Below are 20,111 nucleotides of genomic sequence, written 5' to 3'. Positions count from 1 at the left end.
AACACATGAAATGGTTGGAGTAATCCAAGGCATGCTCAAAGGGGATATAGAATCATGGCCAAGCAGCAGCTGGAAGGTTGATCCCCAGGAACTGAATTACCATCTACAAACTTTTCTGAGGTGGGAGAAATGACAGCCAGAAAGTACCCACACACCAAAGCAAGACAAAAAAAGTGTTCAAACTCCCTTTGCTGAAGACTCCACTGCCTTTGTAAGGAAGCATTTCTACTGTGATGTTTGTTAAGGACATGAGCCTCACCTGCCCACTTGACTATGTTTGACACATTTCCTTAGGCCAGCAGGCCACAGTCTGAAGACCGAACAGCCTGTCTGACTCATTTTGGGGCAAAGCTGACAGATTCAACACAGAGAGCAAGTGCTGCTCCCCTGAAAAAAGGCAGAGGCCTGGAGGGGCTGGAGGCAGAATTCCAATGCAGAGGTATATCTGAACATGGATAGAGCCAATTTTCCTAATGAAAGAGATGTTTCAGGTTGAATAAAAAAAATTTGGGGGGGGGGAGGGGAGAGGGGGAAAGATTAAAAAAATAATGTAGAGCTGAACTGCTCATCAGGGAACTCAAGATTGGGAAGGAAGAGAAGTGTAACCAAAGCAGAGGCAATGCTTCTTCTACTGAAGAGTTAAGAGGAATTGGAGATCATCTTAACTGAATCAAGTTTTACTTATTAAAGTTTTAACATCTATTTTTAATTTTAATATTGACTATATTCTAATCTATAAAAGAAAATCCATTTACTTTTAATCCTAGAGTCCTTCATTTTTTCCCCTGTAGATTATAAAGCCTTATGCAAATGTTTATTGATTCTTATTATATAGGTTGGTAACTCCCAATTCTACCCCTCTTTTAAGCAAAAATAAAATTTAGGCATTTACCCACATACATACCATTACATTGTTTTTATAATCAAGGAATAGGCACAGTCTCAATGATTTAGTAATGTAGTTGCTAATGCACATAGGACACGGACCATATTAGCTGATAAGCTTTTAAGACAGAAAAGAAAACTATTAATTGAAAAAGGTGTAAATAATGTGAATTTCTAACAAGCAACATTAAGCCTAAATACATATAACTGTTTCACACAAGGCACAACATATATTAGAGAAAGAATTAAAACTCTTACTGGCAATCATGATAGTTTTAGAGTTCCCTCCAAGGCTATCTTTTAGCAACCAAGTCAAAACAGAGTCCCTGTAAGGCACGAATACTTGCTTCTTCTTTATGGCATCCTGAGATAAATCGGCTGTAGGGGAAAAAAACAGGCTTATGAAGGTTTTCCCCCCTTTATTTCTGGTTTAAAAGAGCTTTAAGCTATTATTCTACAATAAAAACACTAAGCTTAATTGCTTCATTGTAACAATGCAAGAAGAGGTATAGAAGGAAGCTAAGAGCAACACCATGACTTACCTAAGGCAGAAATAACATTTCCCAGAGTAACGAGGGATTTGTTAATGTTCCCTCCTTCCTTCAATCTAACCCCAGTAGCTCCGGTGGCATCTGCTCTCTCACTCCCTGCCAGATCAACCAAGTGGATCTTGCTCACAGTTTCACATGGCATTTCTGAATCAAATTTTGCCTGGAGTAAAGTACACAAACAAAAATGAAAAGGTACACGGATCTCTGATGTTGTTTATGAAACAAATTTTAATTATTTCCCACTCTTCCCTGTGGGTTTTCAGGGTATGGTTTGGAGATTTTTTTTTTATGTTTTATTGCTCTTATGATGAGTATGAAGCTGAAAATTAAATTTACTACAACCAAAATACTTAAACATATTTGGTGTGGTTTTATTTCTTTTATTTAGGGAAGATAACAGTAACCATTTAAACATTTTTTGCTATTAAACTATATAGAGGTTATTTGTTCAAGTATAAATTTGAGGTCAGTTTCAACTCTGAGATTACTCAATATTATGATTAGTGTCTTCCACACATGATTTTCTAATTTGCTTATTATACATAGATTAAATGGTCATATTGAGGATATACAATTAATACACTGACCTATTCCTTTTCATCACAGAAAATATGAAACTCAAGATAATGACATGCCTTGCCTGAGGTCACATGTAATTAAATTTAACAAGCAGGATCTGAACCCAGGTTCTCTGACCATATAATGAAAGGTCTTTTCACCACATCATGAAACCTTCCATGAGATGCCATGCAGGACATCCATGTAAAGCTGTACACCAATCAGGAGGTAATTAATTTATCCGGCTTCAATTTCATAAGATTGCTAGATAACATTTTATTTACTTCAAAGATCTACCAAAATTTTCTTTTCTATACGAGTTTTACCTGACTTTTAAAACTAAATAAACAAAAAAAAAATTATTGTATTTATAATTCTGAAATTAATTCTGTTTCCAAAGTCCCTGGTAAAAAAATAATTTTTCCTTATTCCTAAAATAGTATATCAAGTAACTAATCACAGTATTAGATAATCTCAAAGTTGAAAGCAACCTCAAAAACCATCTATTCCAACTTGTACCTGAACAAACATTCTCTTTATAAAGTGTTAAAAAAGAAAAATATTTAGGAGGATCAATAATTATTGTTCTCTTTATGCAATAAAAGAAATAAAATCAATAGCGCTGAAAGATAAAATGGAAAAATTTTATAACAATTTGGAACTAGAAATCAAGGAGCCCTAATCAAGTCCCTGAGAAGAGAAATGCAAATATGTCACACGGTACATCAATCAAACAATGAGGAACTAAGACCTTAACTGGTAAAAATGCCACTGAATTTAACTGGAGATGAAGTCTTCATTTCTTTCAATTGTAAAGTATTCAAGGACATTTTGAGACAGGGTCTTCCTCTATGCTGAACAGGCTAAAAGCATAGTAGTTACACAAGGCCAGATCCAATTATTTGTCAGCACCTGCTCCATTGTTTTTTTTTTTTTTTCTTTTTTCCTACCTGCATTAGACCAACCCTCCTAAGATAGCGTGGTGGTCCTCTGCTACCAGGGGCTCAACAGAATGGTGCCAGTCCTAGTGTAGACTCATCAGCTTTAGCTCAAATTCCCAAACTCAAGTGAACCATCAGAATGCCCACAAGCAAGAACTAAAATATGCATTACTACATGAAGCTAAGGAATTTTCCCCAAAATCTAGAACTAAAACATAAAGCCTAATTTAATATTTAAAATTCAGTGTTTTACTATGGGGGTGAGATTAGACACACCTCCATTTATTATTTCCACTTAACTGACTTTATAAGGGCTCTTGAAGTTTTCCATGTACTTTTTACATTTTCTCTTATTTGAACCTCACAACAATCTAAAAAGGCACTATAGATTATCACAATTATTTCCAAATTAAAAAAAAAAAAAAAAACCTGAGGTTGCTACTATCAGAGGTAAGATTGAATCCAATTCTCTGCTGATTCCAAGTCCAAAAGTCTTTCCATTATACCATGATATTTCTCTAAAGACTTAAATGTTAGATTCCAGTTTTTCTCTCTAAATACCTTGGACTTTTGAAAAATGTCTGTTCTGTTCTCGCCTGAAGTCCTATATTGGATGCCCCAGAGTGTGCAGAGGAGCCTTTGTTCTTAAAAAGTTATGCCAGTGTGAAGCATAAATTGACAGGTCTTACCCACATCTATGTAGAAAGAGTTTGAGGCTGGCCCTGGTGAAAACTTTGTAGCTATCAGCAAAGTTTAGGTTCATCATCACCAGTGAATGAATATATTTAGTCTATCACCTCATAAAGACCATTTACTATGGCAGAATTAAGTTGTAATCTACATGAATGGAAAAATCATTTACTCTTAAGAAATCCCAGTAGCTCCTTCAAATATAAGTCTGTTTTGTTAGTCCAAGTATTAAGCTGAATTTCAATTGTAATAACTTCCATATATATTCAACACTTGATTTTTGATTACAATGAATTTCTGTATTAGTACTTATAAATGTTCATTTCTCCTTTCATAACATTCTAACAATCATAATCAAGTTTGCTAGGGGAAATCCATGGGGTGATAATGGACCTTGACACAATTATTCATCTTGGCTTCCAGCTGACTTGACTCACAATCTATTATCTCCCACAGAGTTTACAAGAATGAAAACTTTTGCTTAATTAAGCATATGAACAAGTTTTTAAGTCTAGTATAGAACTGAAGTCTGCTAAGTACTTCTTAAGGGTATACCTCAAGACACTACAAACTACTCTAACTGTTAACTCTAGAAAAAAATGCAACTATCATACACTTCATTCTTTCTTAATAAGAAAAAAAAAAAAATCAGCCATCTTTGCTGTCTCTTTCTCTGGGTAACAATAATAATTAGCTCTCATATGTTGCTCATCAAGAACTAGACATAAGGAATTCAGGAAGTAAATTTGTTGATTTGAAGGGCCCTTAGTTCTTTTACCTGAGTGAAGTTGATGGTAAAAATGGCATGAGACCTGCTGCTAACGTCATTCATTCCTGTTGCAGCAGTGGTTCGATTTATATTCCCTGCATCCATAAGTTCTTCTACATCACTGTAATTCTGTACTAAATGTTTTGACAAATCTGAAATACAAAAACCAGTTTAAAAAAAGAAATCTCTGCAATTTCATTAAATACCATACAACTTTGTCAATAAGCAGTCCAATTAGAGTACTATTTGCTTTTTTTAAATGCAAGAACATAATCACATTAGTATTTATAATCATGCTTTATATATTACCATAAAACTGAAAAATTATACAGAAAAAGAACAAATGAGGATTTACAAAAAATATGTCCATATTGAGAAGGAAGAATAATCAAGGAATAAACAGCAATATGGTATGGCGGAAAGCATACCAGGATCTGCAGTGAAAAGATCCCCCAGTCTCAGCTTTGCCAACAACCTATATGATCTCGGGCAGTTGACTTTAATTCTCTGAGCCTCTGTTTTCTCATCTATTAAAAGACTAAAGGTCTTCTTTAACTCAAAATCATCATATAGTCCTCAAGAAAGATCCCCAGTATATTGGATAGACGTGAACAAAAGCTCACAGGATAAAAATATGAGAATAGTTTGCAATCTGAACCATTTGAAGGAGTATCCATAAAAATGAAATTATGAATCCATCAAAGTATATTAAGTACTCTAAAATTATATGTAATAAAATAATTTGGGAGTTTCCTCCCGCATGACCCAACATTGGCTGCCCATCCACTGTGACTCTTAAGTGGTGCCCTTTTATTTCTTCACCAACAGAGAATGAATCTAATGTTTTGAGGTCTTTCTGGAATTCTCTCGACATTGCAATAGTAATAGTGAATCACTCTGGCTTTCTACCTGCCATCAATCTCCACATAAGATCAGTGGATCTTCTTTTCCTACAATATAACTCTTTGATACTATTTTTATACCTTTGTTTTTTTCAGCGTTCTTCACAACTTTCACATTGCTATCTGTTCACACTCACCCTACAAGCCTATCTGTTGCCACTGTCTGTTAGCCAACTGTATTCCATATCTTACTTCCACATACCAACATTAGTAAAAAGTTGGGAGGATAAAAAACTGGGCCTGAACTTTTATACAAAGGCTAGGGGTCAATGAAGCAGTTTTGCAATTTCCCAAAAGAAACTATGCCTACCTCATCATCTATCTAAACTCTCTTTTCCAGATATAGATAGATAGATAGATACGCTCTAAAGAGTGTCCATCCAAATGTGTGTCAAAAGCTGAGCAACAACAACTTTTCATCCTCTTGAATTCTCCATGTAAATGGTACAATGTGATCCAAAAACAGATGTATCTGGAGAACCACTTCACCTACAGGAATTCACTTTTCAAACTAGACTCCATGCTGTCTTGGGTGAATATACATCATCCTTCCTTGCGCACTTTTGTTTTTATTAGAGATAGCATAACAATTATCATATCTTAAGAAAACCTAAATGATTTTGATATAAAAATGAGACAATTGCTTGTTAAAATAGCCTGTATTTTAGGGTTTGGTTTTTTGGTTTGTTTTAACTAAATATTTAAAATAAACAATCAATAAGCCCAATAAGATCTTATATTCTATGTCTTAGTTAATTGTGAAATGTTAAAGATATGTTCTCTTGTTAGATATTACTTGCAAAAGCCTTCTAGTTCCCTACTCATCTCTCATTAAGGATACCATATAAGTCAGTAGTTTAATGATATTCTCTCATACCCCATTTCATTATTAATAAATGAGATTTTCTATGCCTTTGAATTTTTCCCCTATTTACAATTGTATTCTTTCTTGTATGAATCACTTCTACATATACATGATCCACACCAATTGCTTTTCTTTTTGTTCTCTTCAGTGTAATTCTATTTCATCATTTTCCCCAAAATGGAAAAAGCACCATCACACTCCCAATCACCCAGGCTCACAACCTCAGGGTCCTTCTGGACTCTGGACTCACACTTATCCCACATATCTAGTCCAAAGCCAAATCAGGAACTTCTACCTTCAAGTATCTTTGACAAGTGCCCTTGTGCATCGCCTGCCTCTGACCACCTCTGACGTGGACTAATATTCTTCTAATTGATCTCCCTACCTCAAGACCCTGCCCACTCTAAGTCACCCTCCTTTCAGATGCCAAAATGATTTTCCTAAGTTACAAATCTGATCCCATTACCCATTGTTCAATCAAGTTGGGCAGGTCATTATTATCTCCAGGATCAAACAGGAAATCCCCTGACACTTAAGTTCTTCAAAATCTGGCTCCTTCCTGTGTTTCCAGTCTTATACTTTCCTCTCCTCCAAGTACTCTAGATTAAGTGACCCTACCAGCAGTTCCTCACACACAGAACTCCATGATTGAGCTTTGACTATTTCCCATGTCTAAAATGCTCTACTTCCTCACCTCTCCCTATTTTCTTGGTTCCTTCAGAAAGTTAACTCAAATCCCATCTTCTAACAGGAGACCTTCCCAGATCCACCCTGATGCTAGCACTTCCTTTGAGATTATCTTCCATCTATTCTTGATATAGCTTTTGTGCATATAATTATTCATATTAGGCAAAGACCATTTTTGCCTTTCTTTGTATCCTCAGCACCTAGCACAGTGTTTAATGAATATTTTTCAGTAGACTGACACCTAGGACTATTAATTAATTATTAAAGTGCAAGTTTGGTAGTCCTACTGTACTTGATGGACAAAAAAAAAAAAAATCTGTTATAATGATTTTTGGAAATTCTTTCCATTTTATTTCTGTTTGTAGCCCTTTTATTTTCAACTTTGAACACACCCTTGGAATGACTTTGCTTAGCTGGATGTCCTGTCAAAATTTCTTTAAACTAGTTTTACCTTTCACAGCCTCTCTTTACTTTATAGAGCCCTACTCAATCATTGTTCTTGTACAATTAAACAAATTAGTTCTCTATTTGGCAAGTAAATAAGATTATTAATAATAATCAACCAACTAATAAATTTTAATAAGAACCTCAACAGGCAAAATGGTAGACATTCAGGATACAAATGCAAAGAATGAAATAATCTGTAACCTCAAAAAGCCATTTAGTGTCTCTTAGTCTCCTATGGCAAGTAAGTGAATAAATTTGGTAATAAAATTACTATAATAATTGTTTATGTTATTTATATGGTCCATTTCCTATTTTTTTCTTTTCAATTGCTTATTTAATTATTTTAAAGTTTTATTGTTTCAATCCTACAGCATCTTTTTCTTATTGTTAGTATTTCTTCTTGTGTTTTTAATCATTCTAATCTTACCTCTGACTCATTGATAGACTATGTGCAGGTAGATGGCTCCAGAATAATTCTGACATTAATCCCAACTTTTCCTGTCTATAAAATATGATCTCTTTCATTTTCATGGAATGAAGCAGAGGTTGTCACGTCCAGCACCTACACATTCCTTCCACAAAGACGATGTTTGCCACATAGAGACAGGAGCTTGTGTGCAATCCACAAGTTTTTGGCATTCATGTATAAACTATTATGAGCATACTTGCTTATTAAAATTCAATTTTGAAAAATTATAAAATAGAACAATAGAGATTCTGCTTACATGTTTAATCTCTTCACTTAAATTTTTTTTAATGGACAACATAAATATCTTTTTTAAAAACACTCACAATCAATATTACAAATGTCTTTCCATGTTAAAAATTCTAAGAACCTCTTTATTATCAATATATATCATTGGGAAAATAAATATATAGAGAGAAACAGCAAACAACTGTACTTTAAGAATAATGATAAGAGCTTTCACTATTAAACACAAAGCAGGGATTAATTTACAAGTATTTTCATACAGGGTAAGTAATTTTCAGATGGCTCTTCAAACCAGGGGAGTTTTACTTAATACATAAAACAAGGGCTTTAAAAAGTAGTTTGGCCACTTAAATATTCCACATAATCATATCACAAGATTCAATTCAATATGCATATATCAAGCACCTCCTATGTGCAAGGACTAAGAATACAAAGACAAAAATAAAACTACCCCTGCCCCCCAAAGTAGAAATTATACTGGAGGGAAATAGACAAATTTGTACAAACAAATAAATAGAATAGAATTGGGAGAGGGAAGCCAGAAACTACTGATAAGTAAAGATCATAAAAGGTATAGTATGGGATGTGGAATTGAGCCTTGAAGGAAACTGGGGATTCCAAAAAATGAAAGGGGAAAAACCATTTCAGGCACAGAGGATAGTAGGATGGAACATTGAGGATAGGAAACAAGTAAGCCAATAGGATTGAAATGGAAAGCATATGAGAAGAAATGGAAAGGAAACAAGAGCCAGGAAAGCTTTATGATTTGTCTCTGGTCACACATCTAGTAAGATCAGATTATCAGAGCCAAGGTCTGAACCAGGTCCTCTGACCCCAAAACCAGAGTACTCTTCTGCATCATTGGGATTCATAGTCAAGTTGGATATTTTTATTTTAAATAAAGGGCATAAGAACTCATACATTTCAAGTGAGAATAGAAACAATCAAAAATCCATTTACGTTATATCATTTTTCTTTTATAACATTTTTTTCTAAAACTTTGTTAATTCCCAAAATGATCCATGAAATATATGCTCTTACCCTCAACATACGGTCCTTCTTTGGGATGCTCACGAACTCTCAAATTATAGGTTTTTGATGACTTCCGCCTAAGTAGATCTCTCACACGCTCATTATAAATTTCAAGGTAGCTAAAAAATTGGATTTAAATTAATTTACATTTCAATATTTTTAATGCATACAAATTTCAACTCTAATCGGGAAACATAATGTGAGTATAAAATGAATTTGTAATCTTACCAAAAATAGAAAGCTTACATACATTTCCATGAGAATCAAAGCCAGTGGCAGTGTAACAAGTTTACACTTAGAAGCCAAGGACTCACCTGTCTAGAGAAATTTCCCTATGCCAAATATAGTCATTTAATTAGTTTATATTTAGATAGTATAGATGCTGTCTAGACAACTCATTAAAAAGACAAAAAGTTTTGTTTCCCTTAATTAGAAGAACAGTAGATTGTGAGTGGAAGCACCAGGATTCCTAAGATCTAAGAGCTACAGTGACAATATTGCACAAAACCAAGCCAGGCCCCACTCAATCCACATTCAAACTGGACTCCAAAATTTTAAGTCAGTGGCATATTCTCTAAAAATAATATTATCACATAGGAGTCAGATTCTCTGGCAAACCTCACAAAGTCTACAATTGACCCAAAGAGAAATAATAAAGAATCTAACCACTATCTATGAGTTTCATAAACATCCCCTTTCCTTAGTGTCACAAACCAAGCTCTAAGTTAGGCAATTGATTGGGGGAGGGACATATTTGAAAGAAAAGGTAGTAAGGGAACAGAGCATAAGGAACAACAGGGGGTCCATAGATTCTCAGGGTAAAGAGCTATCAAAACCCAAAGATTCCCACTAGTGCTAATCCCAGAGAAACATCTTAGCCAAGAGCAGATTTCTTTTCATTCTCTTTTTCTTCTGAAATTGGCTTTTTCCTCCCTTTTTCATTGTTGCCATCTATTTCAGAATTTCTTCTCCCATACCTCGATAAGTGGTCAAAGAAAATGAATAGCTGATGACAGAACTGCAAACTATTACCCATATTAAAGAATTGTTCAAATTACTACAAGCAAAATTAAAATCAAAACAAAGCTGAGTTTTCAACTCATACTCAGCAAATTAGCAAAGAAAGTGAAAGATGGGCAACTGATGTTATAGGAGCTGTAAGACAAGCACACTAATTTGCTACTATTACATCTAAAAACTGATACAACCATTTTGAAAAGTAATTTGTAATAATGCCTAGAAAACAGCTAAAATGGTTGGTTGTAGCCTTGATCGAAAGATAGCAAATACTGCAAGGAATGAGTGGGGGAAAAAAAATTTTTTTTTAATATTTACATTATTTAAAGCAATACTTTATAGTAGCAAAGACAGAAACAGAGCAGATGCTCATCTATTTGGAAATGGCTAAATAAACCGTAGTATATGAACATAACTGAATTGTGATTACCAAATAAGCAGAAGATGTATATGACCTGATGCAAAGTAAATAGAAACAGGAAAGCAAAATACACAAAAATGCAGCAATATGAATGGAAAGAATAACATTCTTATCTTTCTAAAATTCAAGTCTGACCATATCACACCATGCCCCCATTCAATTAAACTCTAGCAATTCTTTATTGCCAGGATCAAATATAAAACCCTTTCTTTTGTTTCTAAAGCCCTTCAGAACCTGGAGTCTGCCTACCTTTCCAATGACACTGGCCTCCTTGCTGTTTCTTAATACATTTCCATCCTCTAACTTTGGAATGTTTTGACTATTCCCTATGCCTAGAATACTCTCTCTCCTCATTACTAATTCCTAAAATTCCACTTTTATAAAAGATCTTTCCCTGTCCTCCTTAATCTTAATGGCCTCCCTCCAAGATTACCTCCAATTTATCTTATATAGATCTTCTCAGAATAAAGTTGCTTTCATGCTGTCTCACCTATGAGACATCAAACTATGAGGTCCTTGAGAGCAGGCATTTTTTTTTTTTTTTTTTTTTTTTTGCCTTTCTTTGCATCCCCAAAGCTTAGCAAAAAAGTACAGGCACTGACTTAAGTAATAAATAGCTTATTGACAAAACTGAATGCTGTAAAAATTATAATGACCAAAACACAAGATTTGAGAAGATGCCTTCCTATCTTCTGTACTAAAATAGGGAGCAATGGCTGTAGAATACCACAAACAATGACAGACTTTTTGAAGCGTTGGTTAGTTTTACTAGGGCTGCTTTTCTTTCCTTTTTGTTATTATTTAGTATAAGGAATAACCTTCTTGGAGAAAGATTGAGGATTTCTCTTGGGGAATGTATATAATTTACAAAGGTCATCAATAAAAATTTATCCAAAAGAAAAAGTTTCTCTATTTCCCAGATATACTGGGGAACAAAATCTAGCCTTGCATATATGGCTCTGTGATTCTTTTCTAAGGGTTTGTGGAGACAGACACAAGAAATAAACAGAAACAAAGTAAAAAGCTCCATTTCTTCCTCTCTCTTTTTGTTTTTACTTAGACCATAAGGAAAAGATGAAATCACTTATTCATGTTACTACTAGGCATTTACATGTTAATGCATCTAAATTTCAGATAAATTAAGACTATTTTGTGAGTTCTTCAGGGTGAAAAATAGTATAATCCCTCTAAAGTAGAGAGTGAAGAGATAGGGTGGACTAGGCTAAACAAATGCCAAGGAAATCAGTGGTAGAGGACTGAGAGGAGAAAGGGGCTATCTGAGAAAAAATGCTCACAACTACTTTCTGCCACCTTCTTCCCCGCCTACTGGCCCTTCAGTGTCATAAGAAGGGGAGGAGACAATAGTCAAATGGCAACAAAAGAAGAAAAAGGAGAGTCCATGTAATTATAAGCCCTTCCCAAATGAAGGTACAGTTATAAGGGATAGATGAAAGTGGGCCTACTAAGAAAGAGACTAATTTAATTTAAACAAAACCCACCTGACTTCAGTTCGAAAAGATGCTTCATCCCATTTTGTCATTTCATTTATACGAGTGAACAAACCTTCACAAATTCGAGGTATTAAGCCAGAATCACCCTGTAATAAGAATCAAGAACTGATAAAATAACTTGCAACACAAACAACCTCTAACTGAATATGCAGGAAGAAAGAATACTGGAGGATCCCCAGTTAGTTATAGTCTCAGGGATTATAGTTCTAGCTTTAACAGTTAATTTACTCTGGGAAATATATTTGGTCTTTATGGGCTTCGGTTTCCTCATTTATAAAATGAGTTTTACTAGATAATCTCATAGGTCCCTTCTGGCTCAAATTCTATCTTTCATTAATGGATTCAATGTTAAACTATGAATATCTAATTCAATTACAATATTAAACACCAAATATGTACAAAGAACAGGCCCAACTACGTATAATAATGAAAAACATTCTCAGGGAGTTTACAAACCAATATAGAAAATAAGATAAGTATACAAAAATAAGTATAATGTAAGATTGTTGTTCAGTCATATCTAATTTTTCATGACCCAATGGACCATACATGCCAAGCCCTAACATCTTCCAGTTTCTTTTTAAGTCTGTCCAAATTCATGTACATTGTTTCCATGACACCACTGATCAGTCTCACTCTATTTTTCCTTTTGCTTTCAATCTTTTCCAACATCATTCTTTTCCAATGAGTCTTGTCTTCTCATTATGTGGCCAAAGTATTGAAGCTTCAGCTGCAGTATTAGACTTTGCATTGTATAGCTTGAATCAATTGAGGTATTGACTGATTTGATCTCCCCACAGTTTAAGGATTCTCAAAAGTATTCCCTACCACCACAATTCAAAAGCTTTGATTCTATTGTCTTCAGTTTTCTTTAAAATCCAAATTTCACAGCCACACATTGCTACTGGGAAAAGCATAGCTTTGACCACACAGACCTTTGTCAGTAAGGTTATGTTTCTTTTTCAGTATGCTGTCCAGATTTGCCAGTTTTCCTTCCAAGAAACAAGCATCTTTTAATTTTATGGCTACAGTGGCAATCTGTAATGATCTTTGAGCCCAATAAAAGAAAATCAGACACTGCTTCCATTTTTTCTCTCTCTACTTGCGAGGAAGGGATGGGAACAGTTGCCACGCTCTTGGAGGGGTCTTCACTGTTGTTGTTCAACCAGCTTTCAGACTTTCCTTTTTTACCATCATCAAGAGATTAATGCCTCTTCACTTACAGCCATCACAGTGGGATCATTTGCATATCTGAAATTGTTGACATTTCTCCTAACAATCTTAATTCCAGCTTTTGATTCATTCAGTCTGGTATTTTGCATGATATATTCTGAATATGAGTTAAGTAAATAAAGTGACAACACACATCCTTGTCATACTCCTTTCCTAATTTTAAACCAATCAGTTGTTCCCTGTTCAGTTCCATTTCTTCTTGATTTGCATACAGGTTCCTCAGGAGACAAAACTGGTGTTCCTGTCTCATTGAGGACTTTTCACACTTTGTTGTGATCTACACAAAGAATTTAGTGTTGTCAAATAAGCAGAAGTGGATGTTTTTGCTTTCTTGATAACCCAGGAAATGTTGAGGATTTGGTCTTGAGTTCCTCTGCCTCTTCAAAAACTACCCAATTCTTCTGGAAATTCTCAGTTCACCTATAGATGAAGGCTTGTTTGCAGAATCTTAAACATAACCTTGCTGCCATGTGGAATGAGTGCAATTGTTTGATAACCAACATTCCTTAGCATTGCCCTTCTTTAGAAGTGGGATGTAAATTGATCTTTTCCAGTCTATTTCAAATTTGCTGGCATACCGAGTGCATTTTAATAGCATCATCTTATAACTGCTGGAATTTTATCATCCCAAAGACCCTTTCTGTTAGCAATGCTTCTTAAGGTCAACTTGACTTCAGTCTCCAAGATGTCTATCTGTAGATCAGTAATCACACCCCTTCTTGTATAGTTGGATAGCAAATTTTTGTCCCCTCTTCTGCCTGTGTTATGTCCCTACCATTTTTTCTTTTATCATGCCCATTTTTGCACAAAACATTCCCTTGATATCTCTATTTTTATTGAAGAGATCTCATCTTTTGTATTCAATTATTTTCTTTCACTCCTTAGCATTACTCATTTAAGGAGACCTTCTTATCTTGTCTTGCTGTTCTCTGGAATTCTACACCCAGTTGGTCTTATCTTTTTTTCTCTCATTTACCTTTCACTTTCCTTCTGTAAAGCCTCACCAAGCAACCATTTTGGTTTCTTCTTTTTACTTTGAGGAATGTTTTTTGTTGCAGTCTCCTGTACAATATTGCAAACTTCTGTCCAGAGTTTTTCAGGGACTCTACCAAACCTAATAACTTAAATCTATTCATCCCCTCCATTTCATACTCATAATTGATATTGTTCAGGTCATATTTATACAGCCTGGTGATTTTCCCTACCTTCTTCAATTTTGCAAAAAGAGGCTCATGATCTGAGTCACAAATCAGCTTCAAGTCTTATTTTAATAGACTGTATAGAGATTCTCTACTTTAGACTTTACAGTATTATAATCAATCTGATTTCTAGATTGATGTCTGATTACTTCCAGATGTAGAGTCATCCTTTTGGGTTTTTGAAAAGTAGTGTTTGTGATGACCAGAGAGCAGTTTTGAGAAAACTATGAATTATAATTCAAGATTGATTGGGATCAACCAAAAACTTTTATGTCTACGCAGTGCTACAAGAAATAGGAAGAAACAGTATAAGTGTACAGGATAAGAGGCTATTGAGGTTCTGGCAAAGATGATAGCAGTAGATAGGAGAATCAGAATGGAGCGTGAATCAATGGGACTTGGAAGCCAATTGACAGATGGATAAGGAAGATCTAAAGCCAATTCTGAGGTTAGTCTACATGACTACTTAGATAGCAATACTGCAACTGATTTAGAGAAGGCAGGCAGAGGTCAAATGGGGGAGGGGCAGCAAAGAAGTGGGGGAGGAACAAGTAAAGAACAGGGCAGGTAAGAGGACTTGAACGAAGTTTTGGACAAATTAAATTTGAACTTCTGATGGGAACATGTGGCTTAAAATATCCAATAGACAGTGGGAAATGTGGAACTGGAACTTAGAGGAGAAAACAGATGTGGATATAAAGACTTGGGAGTAATTTGCAGAGCTGGTAAGTGAAAATGTGAAAATGAATAAGATTATTTAGTAAAATAAAAAGGTCCTATGTCACAGCATTGTGGACCAGGATCGCTCAGGGGGCAAGAAGAAGATGGAAAACCCCTAAAGGAGGCAGAGTCCAAGCCTCACTTTACTGTACCTTCTACTGAGGCCCTTTCATAATTTTTTTTCTTTCACCAAAAAAGGATAAAAACCCAAACTATGTAAAATCTATTCTAATCCAAATAAAATCTTGCTATTCATAGTTTACTTTAGTAAATGCCTAAGTTAGCTATGTGGGGATCTATATTCAAGTATCACTTTTATAGAGTTTTGAATATTAAAGCTAGAAATCTTCATTTTGATGCTCTCTGAGTAGCTATGTCAGGCAGCTCACAAAACAACTCATTTCCCCAATTCAGACAACTCCACTAGCTCTTTCTCCTCTTAACCACACACTCTTAAAATGAATGGTGGAGCTGGAAGGGACCTTAGAAATCACCTTGCTCAATGCCCTCATTGTATGGAGATCAGGATGGGAGGCCTCAAAGCCCCAGGTGTAAGGGCTAGTACTTCTTTAATGGCTCAATGAGAATAGAGTAGTAAAGATCAAAAGAAAATTCTTCAAGTTCAGTACTTACATTTTAAACACTTAACAATATCCCTATTTTAGATTCCTGAGAATAAGCAGCATTAACATTTAGAGCTCTTTAATTCCTTCTTAGTTTTCACATTTTACATTCTACATAGCTTTTCTCCCAAACATTTGAAATAACAGCCAATCATTTCCATATATAAGCTTTAACAAGTAAAAGGTACAACTTGTAAATCTACACCATATAAGGTAATAAAAAAGCATTGTTTACTAACTAAAAATATACTTTTAACCATAATGTATGTGATAAACTGATATAATGTTTGATTTATTTTTTATGTCTATGGGGTTTTGTTGAGTCAATTAATTATTACTATCTCTGTAGTCCAACCTCCCCAGACTTTTTAGCAAATAGATTTACTGAATTTATATAATGCCTTTCTTCCAAGAATACTGTTTTTTTATTGAGTTTTTCCCAATTGGAAAAATGTAAAAATGTTTTTAAAAAGACAGAGTTATATAGATTTTATTTAAAATTGTCAGCAAAAGAACAGCATAATTTTCTTTTAAATCCAAAGTACTTTTTTGATAAGATTACAGAAACTTTAAAAAAAAGAAAATAGGTTAAGACTTACATCTATTATTCATATTTGTGCACTTAAATCTATTTCTAATTTAACATCTCTCCCAAGAAATTTAGTTCAACTTTGCCTTATCCTATTGCTCCAGAATGATCAGAACATAAAAACCAAATTAGTGCACATTAAGGAGATAGAACAGAAAAGAGAATCAGTCCTAAGAGAGAAGTAATTATAAATAAATTTTCTTTCCACACAATGTAAATAACGTACAGAATTTCCCATCATAGTGTAAGACTTCCCTGATCCAGTTTGCCCATAGGCAAAGACACAAGCATTATAACCTTCAAATGCAGATTGTAAGACATCAGTGCCAAGATTTGTGAAAACCTAAAAGAAAAAGAAAAGGAAAAACACAATCATTTCAGATCACAAAAACATATCTTATAATACTTTTGAATAACTATCCTTGACTTTGATCTAAAACAAGTTTTTAATACTAACGCGGGTTAAAATAGAATTCCTGAAATTTAAATAAGATTTTAAAATATAACAATTTGCCATTTCAAATTGATATAAGTTTTTTTTTTTATTTTATTCTATTACAACTTTTTCAAACTAAATATTGAAAATCTAAAGATATGGCATCCAAGAATTGTAGTCCAACCCTATCATTTAATGGTCTAGTTGCCTATCCATAAAAATAAATCAATTATCTCTCAAAATTATCAAGTTCATTGATTGGTTATGCATAAGAGGAAATTAGAGCAATAATTAGGAATTACTTTGCCCAACTTTATGGCAATAAAAATTGACAACTTAAATGAAATGGAAGAATACCTTCAAAAATATAGCTTGCCCAGATTAACAGAGGAAGAAGTAAATATCCTAAACAGTCCCATCTTAGAAAAAGAAATAGAACAAGCTATTAACTAACTCCCTAACAAAAAATCCCAAGGACCAAATGGATTTACATGTGAATTCTACCAAACATTTAAAGAACAATTAACCCCAATGCTATATAAACTATTTAAAAAAATAGGGACTGAAGGAGTCCTACCAAACTCCTTTTACGACACAGACATGGTACTGATACCTACACCAAGTAGGCTGAAAACAGAGTAAGAAAACTATAGACCAATCTCTCTAATGAATATCGATGCTAAAATCTTAAATAAAATATTAGCAAAAAGAAAATCATTCCCAGGATAATACACTATGACCAAGTAGGATTTATACCAGGAATGCAGGGCTGGTTCAATATTAGGAAAACTATTAGCATAATTGACTATATCAATAAGCAAACTAACAAAAACCATATGATCATCTCAATAGATGCAGAAAAAGCATTTGATAAAATCCAACATCCATTCCTAATAAAAACAATTGAGAGTATAGGAATAAATGGACTTTTCCTTAAAATAATCAGGAGCATATATTTAAAACCATCAGTAAGCATCATATGCAATGGGGAAAAACTGGAACCTTTCCCAGTAAGATCTGGAGTGAAGCAAGGTTGCCCACTATCACCATTATTATTCAATATTGTATTAGAAACACTAGCCTTGGCAATAAGAGTCGAGAAAGAGATTAAAGGAATCAGAATAGGCAGTGAGGAAACCAAACTATCACTCTTTGCAGATGATATGATGGTATACTTAGAGAACCCCAGAGATTCTACTAAAAAGCTATTAGAAATAATCCATAACTTTAGCAAAGTTGCAGGTTATAAAATAAATCCCCATAAATCCTCAGCATTTTTATACATCACCAACAAAATCCAACAGCAAGAGATACAAAGAGAAATTCCATTCAGAATAACTGTCGACAGCATAAAATATTTGGGAATCTATCTACCAAAGGAAAGTCAGGAATTATATGAGCAAAATTACAAAAAACTTTCCACACAAATAAAGTCAGACTTAAACAATTGGAAAAATATTAAGTGCTCCTGGATAGGTTGAGCGAATATAATAAAGATGACAATACTCCCTAAACTAATCTATTTATTTAGTGCTATACCAATCAGACTTCCAAGAAAATATTTTAATGATCTAGAAAAAATAACAACAAAATTCATATGGAATAATAAAAGGTCAAGAATCTCAAAAGAATTAATGAAAAAAAAATCAAATGAAGGTGGCCTAGCTGTACCTGATCTAAAACTATATTATAAAGCAGCAGTCACCAAAACCATTTGGTATTGGCTAAGAAATAGATTAGTTGATCAGTGGAACAGGTTAGGTTCACAAGACAGAATAGTCAACTATAGCAATCTAGTGTTTGACAAACCCAAAGATCCTCACTTTTGGGATAAGAATTCATTATTTGACAAAAACTGCTGGGATAACTGGAAATTAGTATGGCAGAAATTAGGCATGGACCCACACTTAACACCGTATACCAAGATAAGATCAAAATGGGTCCATGATTTAGACATAAAGAACGAGATTATAAATAAATTGGAGGAACATAGGATAGTTTATCTCTCAGACTTGTGGAGGAGGAAGAAATTTGTGACTAAAGACGAACTAGAGACCATTATTGATCACAAAATAGAAAATTTTGATTACATCAAATTAAAAAGCTTCTGTACAAACAAAACTAATGCAAACAAGATTAGAAGGGAAGCAACAAACTGGGAAAACATCTTCACAGTTAAAGGTTCTGATAAAGGCCTCATTTCCAAAATATATAGAGAACTGACTTATAAATTAAAATTATAAATTAAGAAACCAAGCCATTCTCTAATTGATAAATGGTCAAAGGATATAAACAGACAGTTTTCAATTGATGAAATTGAAATTATTACCACTCATATGAAAGAGTGTTCCAAATCATTATTAATCAGAGAAATGCAAATTAAGACAACTCTGAGATACCACTACACACCTGTCAGATTGGCTAAGATAACAGGAAAAAATAATGATGATTGTTGGAGGGGATGTGGGAAAACTGGGACACTGATACATTGTTGGTGGACTTGTGAACGAATCCAACCATTCTAGAGAGCAATCTGGAATTATGCCCAAAAAGTTATCAAACTGTGCATACCCTTTGATCCAGCAGTGTTTCTACTGGGCTTATACCCCAAAGAGATACTAAAGAAGGGAAAGGGACCTGTATGTGCCAAAATGTTTGTGGCAGCCCTGTTTGTAGTGGCTAGAAGCTGGAAACTGAGTGGATGCCCATCAATTGGAAAATGGTTGGGTAAATTGTGGTATATGAATGTTATGGAATATTATTGTTCTGTAAGAAATGACCAGCAGGATGAATACAGAGAGGCTTGAAGAGAATTACATGAACTGATGCTAAGTGAAATGAGCAGAACCAAGAGATCATTATATACGTCAACAATGATACTGTATAAAGATGTAATCTGATGGAAGTGGATTTCTTTGACAAAGAGACCTAATTTGGTTTCAATTGATCAATGATGGACAGAAGCAGCTACACCCAAAGAAAAAACACTGGGAAATGAATGTAAACTGTTTGCATTTTTGTTTTTCTTCCCGGGTTATTTTTACCTTCTGAATCCAATTCTCTCTGTGCAACAAGAGAACTGTTTGGATCTGCACACATACATTGTTATCTAGGATATACTAGGACATATTCAACATATATAGGACTGCTTGCCATCTAGGGGAGGGGGTGAAGGGTGGGAAGGAAAAATCGGAACAGAAGTGTGTGCAAGGGATAATGTTAAAAAATTACCCTGGCATGGATTCTGTCAATAAAAAGTTACTATAATAAAAAAAAAATGTAACTGGAGAATAATATTAAATAAAATAAAACTTAAAATATAA

At 34.2% G+C, this 20,111-nt stretch overlaps 1 protein-coding gene across 5 annotated transcripts in view; it reads right to left on the bottom strand.

Annotated features, from left to right (window-relative positions):
* The window catches only part of KIF16B (kinesin family member 16B), a 340,481-nt gene that overhangs the window by 270,753 nt on the left and 49,617 nt on the right, over positions 1–20,111 (bottom strand). For all 5 annotated transcript variants that reach the window (XM_031951076.1, XM_031951079.1, XM_031951077.1 and 2 more), the window contains exons 4-9: positions 16,579–16,695; positions 11,977–12,074; positions 9,049–9,158; positions 4,404–4,546; positions 1,428–1,596; positions 1,144–1,263 (exon numbers count right to left, since the gene is read on the bottom strand). In XM_031951076.1, the coding sequence (XP_031806936.1) occupies positions 1,144–1,263; positions 1,428–1,596; positions 4,404–4,546; positions 9,049–9,158; positions 11,977–12,074; positions 16,579–16,695 (757 nt within the window). The remainder of the gene's footprint in view (positions 1–1,143; positions 1,264–1,427; positions 1,597–4,403; positions 4,547–9,048; positions 9,159–11,976; positions 12,075–16,578; positions 16,696–20,111) is intronic.

Source organism: Sarcophilus harrisii, chromosome 2, assembly GCF_902635505.1.
Source record: "Sarcophilus harrisii chromosome 2, mSarHar1.11, whole genome shotgun sequence".
Taxonomy (NCBI): Eukaryota; Metazoa; Chordata; class Mammalia; order Dasyuromorphia; family Dasyuridae; genus Sarcophilus; species Sarcophilus harrisii.
The sequence above is the reverse complement of the archived record's forward strand: the minus strand, read 5'-3'. Positions and strand labels throughout refer to the sequence as shown.